General features: G+C 43.0%; 1 protein-coding gene across 1 annotated transcript; it reads right to left on the bottom strand.

The window, feature by feature from the left end:
- Positions 1-421: 421 nt before the first annotated feature.
- pogzb (pogo transposable element derived with ZNF domain b) lies at positions 422-17,656 on the bottom strand. Its single transcript, XM_042709233.1, has 20 exons — positions 17,511-17,656; positions 16,289-16,410; positions 15,766-15,903; positions 14,933-15,138; positions 14,586-14,685; positions 13,986-14,255; positions 13,589-13,753; positions 13,371-13,465; positions 12,908-13,179; positions 10,463-10,617; positions 10,124-10,224; positions 9,750-9,896; positions 9,431-9,565; positions 9,064-9,281; positions 8,634-8,774; positions 8,467-8,523; positions 8,248-8,360; positions 5,483-7,147; positions 3,473-3,500; positions 422-3,132 (listed from the first exon to the last, which is right to left on the bottom strand). Exons 2-20 carry the CDS (start codon positions 16,404-16,406, stop codon positions 1,317-1,319), a joined length of 5,940 nt encoding a protein of 1,979 aa, XP_042565167.1. The 5' UTR covers positions 16,407-16,410; positions 17,511-17,656; the 3' UTR covers positions 422-1,316.
- Between the last annotated feature and the right edge of the window lie 843 nt (positions 17,657-18,499).

Here is an 18,499-nt window from a genome sequence, read left to right as displayed (position 1 = left end):
ATTAGCATGCATAGCTCTGGTATCACCCCCCTCCCCCCATAGGTGAACCCCTACACCTCACTGTCTCTCTTCCTGCCATCACCTTTAGGGTGTGGTCTCCCCTCCCCCTGCTGTATTCTACCTGACTGAATAGTATAAATGCCAACATATTGTACAACCAGGTAGGACATTCTCTGAGCACCTCTGAGCACCAGCTGAGAGGGGGTTTCCACGCTGAAATAAACTCCAGAATTCCTGACTGCGTCCTCCGGTCCCTTCTTCAACTTTGGCATGCTCATTTAGATTCTAACAATTTAGTGGAAATTCTAACCTGAACCAAGGACAACCCTCACTAGGCAGGACTAAGAGTCTTTTTGTTTCTATGAACTTTCACACTCTTTCTTTAGTAGTTGTTTGTGTAAAAACTCCAGAATTGCAATAGTTGATGCTAGGAAGTCTTTTATTTTGCAACAGTTTTAAAAATGCCACGTAGAAAACCCCTTTACACTATACAGAAACTGCGGCATGGAAATAAATGATAGTGGGAGGTGCCAAAAATGAAGTGCCATTGTCTCAGATGTATCAACATACTTTTTGCTATTCATTTTCCTCATAACACTGTAAAATTAGACAAACCCACAAAGAGGAAAAACAATAAGTATAAGATGTTATGGTTGGAACTACTCCAGTGGATAACTGAATAACAGCAAATACAATCTTGCATCCCAATCTTCCATTAACAAGAATGGAATTCCATTTTTCAGCTTTTAAGTAAAGCAACTGCTCTATTACCAATGAACCACAAATCTGTCAAAGAAAAATTCTGCTAATGATGGAGATGTTACATCACCCCCCTATATACTCTGGGGATATGGGTCATACATAAAGGTGAAGAATAGCAATTATATTATTATATAAAATAAAACAGTAATGTCATATAAATTAACTTTCTCATGAGAAACAAGTATAACAGCATAATACAATTTTTCCTCATCCACAGACACTTTTTACATTAACTTTTTGACAGTCTCTCAGATTATATTTTTTCCCAATGTGGTTTAATTTGCTGTCTGCACATTGACACAACCATCAAATGAAATCAGAGAACACCTCAGAGCACCAAGTCAACAGACCGTACCTCAGGCAACGTATATCAGGCAGGGACATCATCTTAAGCCTCACAGGATATCCGCTATTTCAGAAAAAAAAGTTATACTTTACAGTTTAAATGTACAGCATAGTGGACCTTTTTTTTTTGTTGCAAAACTTGAGGTAGAAGGGAGAAGAGACAAAAGTCAAGAAAGAGACAAAGGTTGTGGTCTCAGCTTCACCTCACTTCACTCGGCTTTGTCTGCTGATTCACTGTGTGTCTCCTCCGTCTCGTCCGCTTGGGCGGCTGCCGTCTGTTCTTTTGCGTTTGACAAAGTTTCAGCCTCAGCTTCTGGCAGATCTTCTGGGTGGGTCTCCTGACCCTGGTTTCTGACCTGTTCTCCATCAGTCGTCCTCATTGCTGCCTCTCCAGGTGACTTTGGCTCCATCTCTTTTGGTCGCAGCATGGCTTCCTTCATTGTAGCGATCAACTCCGCCTGAGCGTCTGCTGGGTTCTTGTTTCCTTCCTCCTCGTCAACCACCTTGGCTAAACAGAAAGAGCGCTGGATGATCCCGGGATCGGAGAGACTGGATAAGGCCTCTACCAGCCAGGCCACCAGCAGCTGCACCACATCTCTCGCTGAAGCCCCGGAAGAGCCTCCCTTCTCAGCCAGCTGAGCCCAGCGCTTTAGGAGGAATGTCTGCAGTACCGGCCGAAAACACATCTCTAGAGGCTGGTGTCTGGAGCTGCATCCTGTTTGAATTATGGCTGGCAAGGTGTTGCAGTTGCTCAAGTTGCCAAGACTGGGGTCTGACTTGTGTCTGCGATATCCGTCCATGACCAGAAGAGCTTTGCTGTCATCGTGAGCACTTAGGTGCTTTCGCCAAACTTTTTCAATCCAGATATCCAGCTCTTCTTCTTCTGTGAACCCCTCAGCCTTGCCCTCCACCAGAACACAGTTTGGCAACCCACGGAGTAGCCCTGAGGGAAGCTGGCCTTTGAAAAACACCAGGGTTGGCAGTACTGTGCCATCAGCAAGAATGGCCAAGTAGATGTCAATTAAAGACCTGCCACTGCCTACAAACTGGAAAGCCATCTTCTTCTTTACTAAAGGAGCCGTGTCAAGAAGACAGTCCACATCCACAAAGATGGATAGCTCATCCATAGCCCCGATGACAGAATGACGCAGGTCATTTAGTTTGATCTGCTTCTGGACAAAGTCAGTGAAACGGAGCGAGTCACCCTCCATGCTACCGGGAAGAGGGCGATCCACATTTGCAATGGTCTGGGCACCCAGTCTGTGCTGTAGCATGAAACTCACGGCCCACTCGTGTGAGATTCTAAAGCTGCTGTTTTGATTGGCTTGGCTACGCAACTCCGAGGCCTTGTGAAAGAGATCTTCGTAACTGACTGGCAGTTGTTGCTCTTGCTGTGCAAGCACCCACTCGACCAGGCGTTCAATGGCCCCCATAGCGTCACCACCATCAACAGTGTTTCTCTGGCATTCACTCTCTAACTGGGTCTCTTTCTCCCCCAGCCAGGTCTTGATGAGCTCTGGCTCAGTAGCAAGACTCTCTGATGCTTTGTCGATCCCGCTACACAACGCAAACAGGACAGTCTTGAGCTGCCTGACGGAGAGGGTCTCCTCTCGCTCCTTGGCAGACCGCTGAGGTTCAGCCTCAGGGCTCACATGCGTGGGGGGGATTTGTGTGTGTGTTTCCTCACTGATATCCTGCTCTGAATTCCTGTTATTCTCATCAGACTCCTCTGCAGGCCTCTGCACGTGGTCGTCCATTTGCTCCATGTCGGAGTCGGAGTCTTCCAAGGGAGCCATGGCTTGGTCTGGATCTTTCTCCAACGCAGAATAGTCCTCCAGGGACTCTTGGTCTGGATCCTTCTTCAACGCAGAATAGTCCTCCAGGGACTCTGAAACCGAGCCTGACCATCTGTTTCTCTTCATGCCTGAACCCCGATTTCTGTCGTAAAAAAAGAGGTGCATTTTCTGAGTCAAGTTATGCAGGCAGAAAAGGGCTTTATCTTGGCAAAAAAAATGATTAGCAAAATATTATTAGCTTGTTTGTCCAATTTCTTATCACATCTAACTGGTTTGATTAATTGCTTAACTACTTATCAAAGGACGAAAATGTTTATGTTCAAATGTTCAATCATGTTTATTCATACCAGAAATGTCTCACTCAAGCACCGGAAGGCCAAGAGAGAACAAGAACTTTTTATGCTTTGTCCATGTGCACGTCACTTACAACAGATAGGCCAAAAGGCCAAGAAAGTATTTTTTCACTAAGGTATATTGTATTCCATTCACAATAAGACCACTGTACTGATGTAAACATTATAAATGTGTGCACACATCTGTGATATGCATGGAATGTGTTTTATCATTACCTTTCAATGAAACCCACTTTGGGAGGTGCTAAAGGGAACGAAAAACACAAGAAAAAATTAACATTTAAATCACACTACAGTATAAGAATAGAGAACAGTAAAGGTCCTTAAACTAGTACTCTACCACCAAGTGTAGTAATCTGCAAATCTGTTGTCCTCACTAACAAATACTGGGCAAGCCTGCCAAAAACTGGCACCTGAGCATGTTCTGTTGCAGGTCCACTTTGATGCAAAGGTTTAATTATGTTCACGTGTAACCACAAATGCAAGCTGCATGTGTATCTTGTCATTCCATATCTGATACAACATTTGGCATTTTTACATCATTTTTAGAGCTGCATTTTTATCGTATTTTTGTTGACATGACTACGTGAGCAGATACTCAGTTAGGAACATATCTAATTAACATGAACTGATGATGGCTCAAACTTTGCAAATCATACAAACTGTAATGTTACGCGTATGAATACAAACACCCCACAAGAGCAAAACATACTTCCATGCAAAGACCCATTATACACAGCACCATTTCGCCTACTCTTGTGAACAGAAGCATAGAAGCGATAGGTTACATTTAGTGATTATTCAGCCTCCTGCCACATTCAAACGGTGATAATATCCACCCTGCGGTCTCCAGTGGACTTGCAAAATCCCTCAAAGGCTACTCATTCAGGCAGAGAATGACAAGCAACAATTATTAGGGTGATGCTTGTTTGACCAGAATGCATTTAGTGAATTGGGAATTTTCTGTTTTGCACTTCAGGGCTGCGTATTTTTGTGTTTGTATAATGCATCTGCACCTCAGCACCACAGGTTTTTGTTTTTGTGTGCTGTATTTGCACTTCATGGTTGCAAGGTTTTGTTTTCGCGTTTTCTTTGTTTTTTGCAATCCAGTACCACCGCAATGAATGGCCAGGATTACATTTTTTCAGTCATTCGTTAGACTGCCTGAAACTTCGGAATCATTAACCTAGCTATAGTCTGATGCTGTGTAGGCCTGTTGTCAGTAAACCACATTTACAGACCCATCATAAGGATACAAGTTGATATTGCAAGACATAACATAGGATTCGGACGCCTGACCATTACACCAACAGGGACTGTAATGACATTCTATTCAGCTCTACAGAATGAATGGGCACCAATTCCCACAGAAACACTCCAAAATCTTGTGGAAAGCCTTCCAAGAAAAAGTGGAGGCTGTTATAGCTGCAAAAGGGGGAACCAACTCCATATTAAAGTATATGTGTTTGAATACAATGTGCTTCCGAAGGGGTGTTATTTGATTGGCTGTTGAGCTCAACCAAAACCGTATTCTCGGACTGCATCTTTAATTCACAACACAGCATGTCTTGATATTTCCATATATTAGCCTACTATGCAACGTATTTGTATGGTTGAGGCATTTTTATACTCTCTTGAAAAATCTAAGATGGAGGTTATGTAGGTTACATTGGAATATTGTAAAATGCTATATCCTAGCCGTACTTCCATTTTCATTTTTTGGAACACATTAGTGCCCCTATAATGTACTCATAATATCCTTGTTCCAGGGACCTTCATTCCATTTATGCAACTGAAATCTACCAGAAACCTTATGTGCAAAACAATCCAATCTCCAGCTCATTTCTCATGAGTTCAGAATAACAGCAGCTATCAATATAGGATCTGCTCCAGGTACTAATCTAGTCACATCTATCCAACTGGGACAAGAAGATCCCCAACCTGTCAGACTGGGAATGTGATGTGTGTGAACTCTCAAGAAGAAGTGATGTCAGGCAACTCATCTTCCACACACACATCATTGCACGTATTACTTAGATATTATAATTATTGTGATCAACCTGCCAAGACTTCTCATGGGGACAACACAAGCCACAAGCTATTAAGTGCTTTTGTGTTCAAAAGTGCAACAATATCACATGTAAATAAATCTCCTATAGATTTTACAAAAATGTTCACAAAACATGGCATCCATCATAAACAAAGAAACTCAAAACAGCTCAAGACCTTTCAGATGGGTGGAGAATCCATGGTATTCCCAGAAACAGACGGGACCCTTGCACAGGTTCACCCTGCAAACACTGCAACCAAACACTGTCTCGTGACGGACATTCTTCAGCACACAGTTCCTGCACCTCCTGGTTTTCGGAGTGACCTTACACAGGTAGTGTCTCACACCTTCTGAATCACCCTTTCTCTCTTCCTTCAGGCAAAGGTTTACTGGCTTTACTGGCTTTACTGGCTTTCTCAGGTATTTATGAAACTGTTCAGCTTTTCTACGCGCACACTTTGCCAGCTGATAGGCCAGACGTTTACGGTACTGGGCTTGGGAGAAGCGGCCACCACCTTGAACCCATGTGGGCGGGTTGTATTTGCGGCTCTCTCTCAGCACAATGAAGGAGTTGATGATGCTCAAGTTGACCAAGAGCCAGAACAGGCAGCGCCAGTGTGTGTCAAGGGCTAGCCCACCCAGTGGGTTGCATATCAGCAGCTGGTTACAGATATCAACACCCCGCATGTTGTCCTGGAGCAACTTAAAAGCCAGTGGTCTTTGGATGGAAACAAGCTCCCCAGGCTGGCTGTGGGACTTCCTCCAAACAACATCAGGTTGCCCTGGCTCACAATTTGTTGACATGCAGAACATTTCCTTAGCATCCTTCCATCTGGTCACCAGCACTGGGCCACAGGTGGACTGCCGGAAATCTCCAGGTGTCTCCACATGATCCTGATCCCAAAGTGCTTTGGGCAAAATTGGGGATTGAGGAAGTACAGATGCAGAGGTGTAGATTTGCTGGACCAACAACTCTTGCATGACGGGGATAGATGCCAGAGATGTTGATAGGTAGATCTGGTGATGTTTACCTTCTATACCTTCAACTAATGCAGGCACGACACTGGCAACGATTTCCCTACCTCTTCTACACGGAGTCTGAATGTGCAGTCGATGACAATACCCAGATTTGGAGTCGCAGAGAAGCCATATCCTTGGTTGTGCTTCTCTAAGTCGTTTCTCCTTACCACCCTCAGTCTCCAGACGTGGCAGTAGGGCACGATCAATGGTCAGATTCCTGTTGGGTTTGTATGTTTCCCACATGTTGACCTCCAGGATGTTCAGCATGGGCCGGAAGAGTCGGAGCCGGCCCTTACTGCTGCTGCCCTCCCTCTCTGTGACCCAACTCCCCATTCGAAGGTGGGAGGCTATCTGCTGGTAGCGTTTGAATGTCATCGTTCTCATGAAGATTGCACAGCCATCATAGTGTTGACAGGACCAGTACATTTGAGTTTCAGGGAGATGCCGCAAACCCATGAAAATACAGAGACCAAAAAATCCCTTGAGTTCATTCACCGTCATGGGAGTCCAGTCAGGGTCTCCCTGCCCCAAGAAGCAGTAACCTTTGGCATAGGCGTTGGTCTCATAAGTGATGAGTTCCATCAGTGAGTTGGGGAATAGTAACTGGAAGTAGTCAATAGCATCGCTATTTTTGCCCAGGGAGTGACAGGGCCCACTGGAGTCAGTGAAATCTGGGATGGGTTTATTGCTCTGGCCATCGGTCCAGGCATCCACCGAGGCCCAATCTGGCTCCTTCCCTACAGCACTAGTTTCTTCACTTCGTGGTTCCTCCTCCTCCTCCTCCTCAACCTCGCTGAACTCTATATCCGACTCCAGGAGTTCTGTGGGGAGGGGAGGGATCATAGGAACACAGTTAGACTGCTGCTCTTGAGTTGGATATATTTCAGCAATACTCCAATTAACTATGAGACTCATGCTGAAAATGAAAAAAAAAAGATCAGAGAAAAAAGTAACTGATAAGCTGTTCCATTCTCCTTGTTTCATTTATGATTGCAGCTTTCGCATAAGGCCCTCCACGTCTTTTTGTATGTTGCAAGCACGGCTTGTCTCTCTTTTCCAGAGGAAAGGCTTGGTGGTTCCCATTGACTGATAAAGGGTAAAAGTGTAAAAAGCAAACTAAAATCTCAGGCATTTTCTGACCTTCTGCGCCAGTAATAACATAGTGGTCAGGGTTGACAAAAAATAAAAACAACTTTTAGAGACTAACGCCTCAAATTTGTGAGCAATAACTGTGTTAATATGCCGATACCGATGTATATCTGAATATCTGAATATTTCTTAAATTACTGCAGAGCACTAGCTAGTTAGCATCTTTACTTGCAATCAATCATAGAAAGTTCATAGAAATGAGCAAACAAAACTGATAGGGGTGCAAGCTTACAGCCAAAATACATTCAAATAAATCGTGCAAACAAAACCAACAAAGCAGCCATTGCAAAACAAACTGAAGCCCCCAAAGAATCACAAGACATAGCAAAATGTCCCAAGCCAAATTATGCATGCTTATTTAATGTTCGCCCAAAAGATCACAAAAGACACCCTTACAGCAGCAAACATTGCAATGTTACAAAGCACACAAATCAGATTTTAGGTTTAAGAAAGATGCATTTTATTTCAGCTTATTAAATTAAAATGTAATATAGTGCATGTTTTTTTCCCACAGCAAAGCTGAAATATAGCAGACACCAAAAACAACTTTCATGCTGGGCACACTGTAACTTTCAGCATACTTAAATATTCAGCAACACACACCACCCATTCACAGCTGAATAGGGTGTTGAAATTGACTGATGTAAACCATTACTAACACAAAACTGTTCTGTCCAATATGACAATTACATGATGACCAGAAACATGACATCATCCTACAACTGGCCATTTACATGTGTAATCAGTCTTGTTGGATTGGGAGAACACACACCTTTTGGAGTGCAGGTACTGTAGGAATGGCCAGGGTTCTGCACCAAGTGCTTGGCCATCAGGTCACCATTGAAGATGGTGAAATCACAGTCTCTACAGACCATCTTTAACAAGCTGCAAGTGAAAAGAAAATGGCAATTGAAGAGGTTGAAGAACTCCTTTATTTAAGACATAATATTAAGCCATAAAAGGTCAGAGAATTGGGAAAACTCAGCTTTACCTTGGAGGTGGCAGTGTAGGCCCTTTGAATTTGGGGTTCTTGCGTGTGACATGGTTGCTGAAATAAAAAAAAAATGTAAAAAATCATGTACCAGTTCTATTAAGGTCAAACATCGAGTCTAAACAAAACAGGCTGTGTATGTAAAAGTCACTTTGAGGTTTCCTCACCTGATCATGTGGTTGGCATAGGCACGGGAACAGCAGGTGCTGTAAGGACACAGGGAGCAGTGGACGTAGGTGGGGTAGTGATGCGTGAAGTCTGGAACCTCGTAATTACACTCAATGCACTTCTGCTTGCCAAGGAGAGGCCTGCGGAGAGAATGGTTTCACGTTAATGACATAAGTGGCTCTGGTAGTGACAGTAGTATTCATTTTAGATTTATACTGAGTCTGTCAAATGTTTCACAGCACAGCACATTCGATCAGAATAAGGACCCAGGGCCTTAGCACAACAAATAGAAGAAAGAAAGGTGAAAGGTAATTGGAAGGTAGGCACACCTTGTACTCCTCACTGACCCTTGCTCACCTTCCAAACCGCCATGCTAAATATGGCGCAAAGCCTAGCTCTAAACTTTGACATTTTGAGAGCCCACATCACCTTTGCTCTTGGAACTTGGTTAGCAGCTCGATCATCTTGCTGATGGGCTTCTTCGACACGTTGGCTCTTTGCTGTTGAACGATCTGTTTGGGCTCTGATCTGGGCTGAGAGAGGCTGACAGGTGCAGTGGATGGCCGTGGATGGGGTAATGAGGCTCCTTGAGACGTTCCAGAGTTAGCGCTCCGCGATTTAGTTTGTGAATATGCTCTAATGGTCACCTGGAAAGAAAGATAATTGACCAGTTGACTCGCTAGCTATCAGAACTCCAGTATTCGGTTAGTAACAGCAAGTCAGCTCAGATATTCACACTTCATTTGTATTTGACAGTTAGAACTAGACTGATTTCATGGACTAGTCAGTCACTCACTTTAGTACCGGGGGAGAGTCCTTCCAACTGCCTGGGCTTGCGGAAAGTCTTGTGATGGCTTATCTTATGGTCAAGCTTCTCTTTAGTGAAGAGGAACTGTAGCCGGCACTTGTTACAGTGGTACACTGTAGATTTCTGCTCAAATGCATAAGACAACACTTGTCAAGTTGAGTACTGGATATGGAGGAACCTTTTAAAAGGCTTCCATGAAAATTAAAGGATTTTAAAACTACAAAGTAACATCTTTAAAACACAAGGCCACCACATGGACAGACAACCAAATGTCCACATCTTGCATGGGGATTGAGTCCATATTCACCTGATGTCGGGAGAAGTGCTGCTGATAGGAGTTGGAGTTCTTGAAGAGTTTTAGGCAGTACAGGCAGAGCAGGTAGCGTGTGTCTTCATGCCACGTGCGAAAGTGGTTGTACACGTCAGAGTAGAATGACGACCTGTATTCACACACCTGACATTTGCAAGAAACATTTCAGAGGCCATATTTGCGGTCAATTTCCCCAGTGTATCCTGCTATGGTTGCATTCTGCTACATCAGATATAAACAATGTTTTTAGTTGTCTATGATAATGTAATCTAATTCTCTCCAATAAAATAAATCAGATAAATTGAAGAATGGGGATTTATTAATAAAATAACTCAGATTCACTAAAGATATAATCCTTATAGCGAGTTTACCTGGCAGACATATGGCATCTCCCCAGGCTTGTGTGTATTCTTCATATGCTGGAGAAAGACTGGCTCAGTCTCAAAGGCCCACTCACAGATTTTACACTTGGCTGAGGAGAGAGGATTAAAACAGAGTTTGGGAGACAGAAAACCCATGCTTGTTCAAGAAACGGTCAGCCTGTTTTCTCCATAACTTCCAACAAAACTATAATCAGTTTATCATTATCCAAGTTTTTTAAAAAAAACTAGCAACTGGTGGCCAACTGGCTAACTGGTCTAGATGACACTTTCCATATGAAATACATGAACACCATTGAAATGGTTGGGGTGTGGGGTGTGGGGCCTTACTGCTGGACTCGTAAGTGCTGTGTACGCTCTCCAAGTGACACTGAAGGCGGAAGGGAGTAGGGAACTGTCTGTAACAATGTTGGCAAGACGTGTGGGTGTCCATCTCTCCATTCTGCTGTTCCAGCTCCACGTGGTGCTTCATGTGGTTCATGAGCCTGCAGGGAGATGAGGAAAACTCGCTCAAGATTTCAGCAGGTTGGTTCCCAGCTCATTTCAAGGTTTGTAAGTTTGATAAGTACGAGTGAAGTCATTTGTCCTCCTTTACTCTCCAAAAATAGCAGTCATGCCTGGCTTTTTTTTTTTTTCTCTCTCCACGCCATGAGGCGCACAAGGCCATATCTTCTGAATAGTTGCAGTGTAAGTAATCATTTTAGTTTTTCTGGGAACAGGTGATTGGCTTGTAGCCCGACCCCCAACCTGGAGGACCAGTTGGTTTTCTGTCGGGGTTTCCCTTCCCTCAGACGATTGCTGAGTCATGCACGATCATGAGTTCCATCAGCCCGGGTGCAGTTTAACGTCATGCCCAGGACTCAATAGTTACATATTATTCTGACCTCAGTGGGGTTGAATTGATGTGAAAAAATATCAACCAGTAAACACACATTTAGAAGAAGACAGCTGAAGGGAGTGATAACATAGACTCCTTGACAAGGACATCATTCCACTCACTCATGTAAGTCTTACATTGTAAGCTAAAGCCTAAACTATTATGCAGAAACTGCAGAATGATTGGGTTCTTTTGAAGTGGAAAAGTACCAGCTCCTGAGCTGTGATGAGAGGTTTGACTCTTTTGACTGACTGTCAAGTTCTGTCACGACTCTCACTAATCCCTCTACTGGTGAGCGGAGAGCCCACTGTGACTCAAGTCAACTGAATCCCTGACAAGAAATAATTATTTTGAAGTTAATATGCTATACCATTGAGAGTTTACTGTCTGTGTGTGAGTGTGATTTTAAATTATAACAAGGGTAAATTAAGTTTCATAGTTTCTGACACATTGCCCTTATTTTAGGCTATGTAGTTCTGATGAACATACTAATCGTTTCTGTAACACAACGGTCTTGGGGCTAATAGCCTAATCACTTTATTGAAAGATATGACCCTATGCACTTAGGGCACCTATTGTTCTTTCGGACCTCCCCCTCACTGGGTATGCTATTATCAAATTTTACAAGTTACAAGGAGTTGCACAATGTAGTGACATTTTGGCCCTTCATTTGAGAGCAAAATCAACTGGTGGAAACTAAGGACGACTGTGCACTGTTGGAAGCACTCTGCCCTGTTTTCTATGGAACTAAACGTTTTGAACCATTTGTGCTTTCACTCCTTTCCCAGTACAGTGTGGTGATGCAAAATAATCACCTTTAAGCGTTTATTGCAACTGTTTAATAGGTTCATCTCAGGTAAGCATAGTATGGATGTTAATTAGATTGTAATTATATCCTTATCCTTCTTTTTACTTAAAATGATTCTGACTGTAGACAAAGCAACAAAATATATTTAGTGCTGTCAATGCACCCAGAACAGTAAAACTTAACAGATAAGTGAAAGACTGTTTTGTAGGGCAATGTTGTCATGGGGAGAGAGTGAACATATAAATGTATCATTTGCATGACGCGAGGCTATTGGTAACTGCATGTGTAGGTATACTGACACCCCCTCTAGGATGTTCCAGAGACAGTGGCCAGGGTTGGAAAGGAGAACCTGACGCAAGCACAGCAGTGACCATTACATGAATGGGGAGTGCATACGTGAGCTATGTTTATGGGGATGAATTTGACCACCTGAACCACAGCATAAATGCAATCTCTTTCTGCATTCTGTTAAAAATGCTTTTGTGTGGCACAGATTTCTTCTTTTGCTTTCATGTAATTAGGCCACATTTTCTGAATAGAAATAATGAGAAGAGTTATGACAACACACAGTTATTGTGCATTCTTATCATGGATGACATTCCTTTACAGTTGATTGAGCAAAAGGGGTAGGAAGGAACTAAAGGAATTCGTTGTTTTATTAAACCCTGATAACATAGGCGTTAAAGACAAGAATAATAGCTTTACAGAATTTGCTCCGGCTTCTTTGCTAATAAAGAAATATTGTTTATTTGTTGTGTAAAGTTTATTTGCCAAATAGATCAATCAGGATTGGACTGGGATGGTTTGTGATTGGCTCATGCAAATGCTCTTTTTCAGGGAAGAATTGCGCCACACTTATATCCCAAATGCCAAAGTCAGAGGAATTTTCAATTGATCACAGAGTTTCCAGTGCCTAATTAGGGCCCAGAGTCTACACTTCTTTTCTGTGATGTTGCCCTCTGTTGGTACTAGCAGCAAGTGAAGGACCGAGTTATTGGACAAGCAGAATCATGACGCAGAATCATGACACAGCCGTTTAAACCTAATGTTGGCCCTGGGGACAAACTGACAGAAACACAGATTCACATACCTTATGTTGCTTCTCAATTTCTTGCCACAAGAGAGGCACTTGAATGTCAGCGGTTCCTTCAGGTTGTCCTGGGCTGCATTTGTGCGGTTCCCCTCATACGTTCCGTAATAGAAGTCATCCACAAGCATCACAAGCTTGTCTGTAGATTCCCCGTCAGCCCCCTTGTCGGTCTGTCTTTGAGCTGGCGGAATTGCGTTTTTCAGGCTCGTAGGAGACTTACCAGGGGAAACTTTGCTGGTGCTGGGAGCCTGGGTCAGATCTGGACAACAGAACTGAGAGAGCAAGGAATTAACAGATCCTCCTGGATGTTCCGGGTTGCTTGCTCCAGATTGCCCCATCTTAGTTGAACCCAGAAGAGGTTATAGAGGTTATAGTATTACTCATTATTAATATTATTATTATTTTTGACCACTCGGGAGCCAGGCTGTTTTGGTTAATAGTTTCAATAACAATATGTACTTACACACATATGTCCACGTAGTGCCTCTATCATTTTGAATTGGGCTCCACAGCGTGGGCATATTTTAAGTGATGACGGTGAAGTTGCGTCAGGAATCACTGCAAAGAAAGGGAGGAGGCAGAGTTGAGCCATTTTGAATTGGTACAAGGGTAAAAAGCCTTTTCACCTTGTTTTCTAGTTTGTGCTTGATCAAACCAGAGACTGTTACAAATGAATAATACCTTGGACATTGAGCGTAGTGCCGGGGGTGGAGCTGCTGGAGATACCGTTGGCCTTTTGGCTAGGCAGCACGATGAGCGTCTGAGGTTGGTTGACCAGGCTCACCAGTTTCGGTAGGTCAGTGCTGCCCTCTCCTGGCTTTACTGTGAGCAGGCTGCTTGTGTTTGCTGTGGTGAACAAGAAGGACAGACATCAGCTTTGCAGAGTCCAAAATGTCAAGGAAGAAGACAATTACTTCAAAGGCAAACTGGCTGCTTTTGTTTCCTTATGAGTGTCCAATAACTGATAATACAAAATGTCCAACAAACTCCCTCAAACACCTCTCAATTAATCCATCTATTTGTTTGTTAGTTCATTCATTCATCAGTGTGACCATCACAGAGTCATGACATAGCTCACGTTGTTTTGTCGGGATGGTTGTTGTCTTGACGGAGGTTGAAGGCAGGGAACTTGACACGGTCACCATAGTGGGTCTGGGCTGGTTTATCGGGGTGGTGTTGCGGATGGTGAGGGTGGCTGGGATCTGGACTCTGGTGAAGGTGGTGGTGTGGGTTGGTGGGGCTGGGCAATTCACAGGTCCACCCTGCGTGACAGCCTTAAACTGAGCGGGCTGATTTATAATTCGGGACCCTCCGACTGCCGGTTTGAATAGAGTTGGAGTTCCAGGTGCTGAGAGGGTGTGAGAGAACATGTTAGTGCATGCTGGCCTTAAGGGTTACTGTCAATCTGCAAGAGGAATTGTTGAAATGTACAGTACACTCTGAAACAAAACATGACTGTACTGCAATTGGTGTTTTCTGATTAACTTTTGTTTCATGGACATGTCTAAAGGGTTTACCCAAGTTTAAATATACATTTACAAAATACACACACTGTCCAATTCCAAGAAACACAAAACTACCAAAACATCATAAATAAACACTTAAGTATATATATATACACTATACACCACATACTATATACCACAGGTAATACCATAGGTAAATGTCCTTTTATTACCTGACACCAGCGTGAAGGGCTTAATGGTTTGACCTTGTTGGACGTTCAGGACGATCCCAAGAGGATTTTGTCCAGCTGTTAAATTTTGAACAGGAAGACCCTGCAAAGACAAAAACATTGACTCAGCCATTCCATTACCACTGGCCTCAAAATACACAAATGTAACACTAGGCTACGGAAACATTTATTTTATGGTTTGGTATGTTTTTTTATGGCTTGTTTTTCCAAATTCTTTGTACAGTGTGTCTTTGTTTCTCTGTGTGTCGTCATCAATCCCTGTCCTTTTCTGTCATTTTTTTTTTTGAAAGTACAGAACTTTGGTCAATGCCAGTTTAATGTAAATGTACCTGTGTGGTAAAGAAAAAAGGCTGGCCGGTGGCAGCGCCGGGGCCGCGGGCAGGGAGCAGCACCTGGGAGAGAGAGAGTTCTCCCCCTGCCCCCTGAGTGAGGATCAGCTGCTGCCCCGGGCAGGGTTTGGGGAGGCCAGCAGGCAGAGTACCGGAGGCAGGGACCGAAGCCATGGAGGTGAGGAGAGATGCTGTAGTAGCACAGACTACACACCACATCACACATACACATTACATATGGAGCCCATACCATCACACATACACATTATATATGGAGCCCATACTAAAAATAATCAGACATACATCTATTCACTTAGTAGACACTTTTTTTTATGGCAGTTAAGTCACACACACACATATATATATATATATATATATACGTAGTTTTCCAGGTGATTAAACTTGCTGCACAACTTTGTTGCAACATCTAATCTCCCACACCTGGGTTAATCTTTCAAATACTTACAGAGGCAAATAAGCTGCATTATAGCAGGGTTATAACTACAATCTCAAGAAAGGGGATTACGCAGCCTGTGCATTGTGACATTTGGATGTAAAATACAGTGGCAGAACATGTTTCAGTAGTATTTGTGCATACTGTAAGTTAAAAGAATGACCTCATCTTTTCGACTTTGTTTTATCAGTAGGGATGACGACTGACCGTTTTTTTTAAGTCAGTCTGAATTTAAAACTGAATTTGAAAAGCCACTTTATGTCTTTGTCAGGAGTGCTGCATAGTCCAAAGTAGAACATGGTGCACTATGCACACTGTGGTAATGCCAGGGCATGTCCCAATAGACCTGAAGAGAGCCCAGGTACCCACAGGTACTCACTTGTGTTGGTGAGCAGCGGCACCATAGTGTCCTTGCCGCTGCTGCCAGACAGGGCATGGCTTGAGAGCAGCATATGGGTGGACACCACTGGGGCGGGTGCAGAGGCAGGAGTCACCACTGGAGGCACTGCAGGCACTGCTACAGATGATTGAAAAGAGACAGTTTCCTTAACTGATGCTACTGACTTTCACAGAGGCAATTACAATTGTGGCCTCAGCAAAACATTTGGCAGAATGCGTACCGTTTACAAAAGCATTCATGGATAAGTTTGGATTTTACTTCTATAAAGAGTAATGATAAGAGTATGACATTAGTAGTATTGGAGGATCTAACATCTGTAGCCTGTTGAGGCTCATAAGAATGACAAACATTCTGCTGTGTATGATCATGAGACAGCCCTCCATTAACCTTGCTAATGTGAAGAGAAAGGAAAAGTTAAAGAACCCAGCTCAAAATCCCCAAATCCCTCATTATGATTATCCACATCACTGAACTCCAGTGCTATAACGTGCAGGCACACCACCTTGCTTTACAGCGCACTCCATAGGCTCAGCCATTTCATTCTGTATATTCTCGTGTATCTGTTGCCATGGTTCCAACTCCTCCTCCTCACACTCCATGAACAAGTCGGAATCAGCCATTTTGCTAGAAAACACAATGTATAATATTCGTCAATATGACTGTAGGCGAAGAGAAGGGGGCAGTCATTGAATACATGATATGCCTTTGGGCAGTTTTTTTGGAGTAATATATAGAACTGCATGGACAAAGTGGTATACACCTACTGTTACGCATCTTATCTTTAAGACAGATTATGTAGCGATAAAATAAAAAAAATATCTTTGGTTCTTACATGTTAAATGCAGCATTGCATTCATGATGTGTCTAATTTATGCAAAACTATGTTGCTGAATCTAATCTTCAATAAAGTCTTCAAAGGGGCACTAACATGGTTACAAAGTCAGGGACATAGTTAACTATTGTGCTGTAGTAGTGCTTTCCTCTTAGTAGTCTTTGAAAAGCTCATTTTCGGTCTGATATGTCTGCGTGCATGGGGATAGTCATGGGAGATTGCTTATATGCATATGAAAGTCATGTGTTAGACTCAGGTGCGATTCCACAAGTCATTTTGGAACAACTACATACAACTCATACAATTCCAACTTGCCTTGGGAGAGCTGAGCGCACCTTGTCTCTACAATTCTGCACGCACGTTGTGGTGGTAGGGGATGGAAAGGCTATGAGTTAGATACTTAATTTACATTCCTCAACTTTACGTGATAAACATTAGAATGGTATGTTGTAACGTCTTATCCACAACGTAGGTGAGCTGACAATTAGATCATTCAGAAGTAGTTTTCGCAAAATTCACAGAGGTACTAGCTACGCGATTTGCCAAAAAGAACAGAAGGGGCGGGGAGGAAATAGTTCCCATGCAGCCGTTTGAGCGGATTAAATTAAGGAAACAGGAGTGTAACCAGCATTTCGCTGTTATATCGTTGCAGACAACTCCATATTATATTCTCAAATTTGACTGGTAAAACGTCTTTTAGCAAAGTAAGAGAGGGTATTTCCTGGGTTGAAACAGCTAACAATTGATACACACCACAGACTGCGCACAGCCTTATTGTAACGCGCTCCCTCCGCATATCGTCTACGGTTTTACAAGAATGACGACAAATGGTCCAAACTGCAAACACGTTTATATTTAATAAGCAACTCGTTGGATAACAAATGCAACTCACCCTTTCCTCGGGCTGGGGGGTTTCTATATTTCTCTAAACGTAAGCATTGAATTTCTTCGCGGGCTGGTCACTCACGGACACAAATACCTGCGCTGAGGGGGCAGACGTTTCCTATTCACCCTCGCTCGCACTGGTGGATTCGCTGTTTTACGTAATTTCCCCTTTTTAAAGCTGGTTCCTGATTGGTTGTAATCATAGTTAAAAAGGAGGAGGAGTTAGTAGCTAACATGGCCTACTTTCCAAAAAATAAAACGTTTGACGACGACCTATTGTTGAATAACGCACTTATTTCAGTGTTAAATGACACAACATACATTAGAACGCAGTGTAGAGTAAGCAAGAAGTACAGTCAAAACAATTAACATGAGGTCATTGAGTGAATTTCTTGACAGAGGCAACTCATTGTGTTTATTGAAGGCCAGTGGGAAGGCGTATTACTACGCCCCTGGCCGCAGCACGGTTGTGATGCGCCTCGCGAGCAGAATTTTACCCAATCACCACATCAGTTGCAATGCAGATGCACTCGTAATGGAAGTTATGTTATATAAATCGGCCTGTGATCTAGAGCTGCCTAGAACTAGACTGTGCTGTATTTTCTAGATAGTATTTTCTGTTGGCTTTTTAGATTCTTTTTTTCACGAGACTGTCATTAAATGTAACCTATTTAGTGGATTTTTGACAATGACATAGGCCTACACAATTAAACAGAGAAGCGTATAAGTTAACAAGGTTACTGTAAAATTTCATTTCACGGCTTGGTATCAGCGGCAGGTGGCTTGTTTTAAAGTGATATTTGTACCCATAGGAAGTTTCCTGTGAACTACTTTCTGTGATCAAAGAGTTCTTTTATCTCCCAAGAGTAGGCCTAGCATACACCCCTGTGCTAGGCAGTCTCTGGTCTAAGCACTCTCTCAAAACACCTACATAAGTGTTAGAATATCCATTGCTAAGAGTATAGCGTATGGTTCAATAATTCACATCAGTGGTAG

Source organism: Clupea harengus, chromosome 11, assembly GCF_900700415.2.
Source record: "Clupea harengus chromosome 11, Ch_v2.0.2, whole genome shotgun sequence".
In the NCBI taxonomy this organism is placed as follows: domain Eukaryota; kingdom Metazoa; phylum Chordata; class Actinopteri; order Clupeiformes; family Clupeidae; genus Clupea; species Clupea harengus.
Note: the sequence above shows the minus strand (reverse complement) of the source record. Positions and strands in the feature narration are given on the sequence as shown.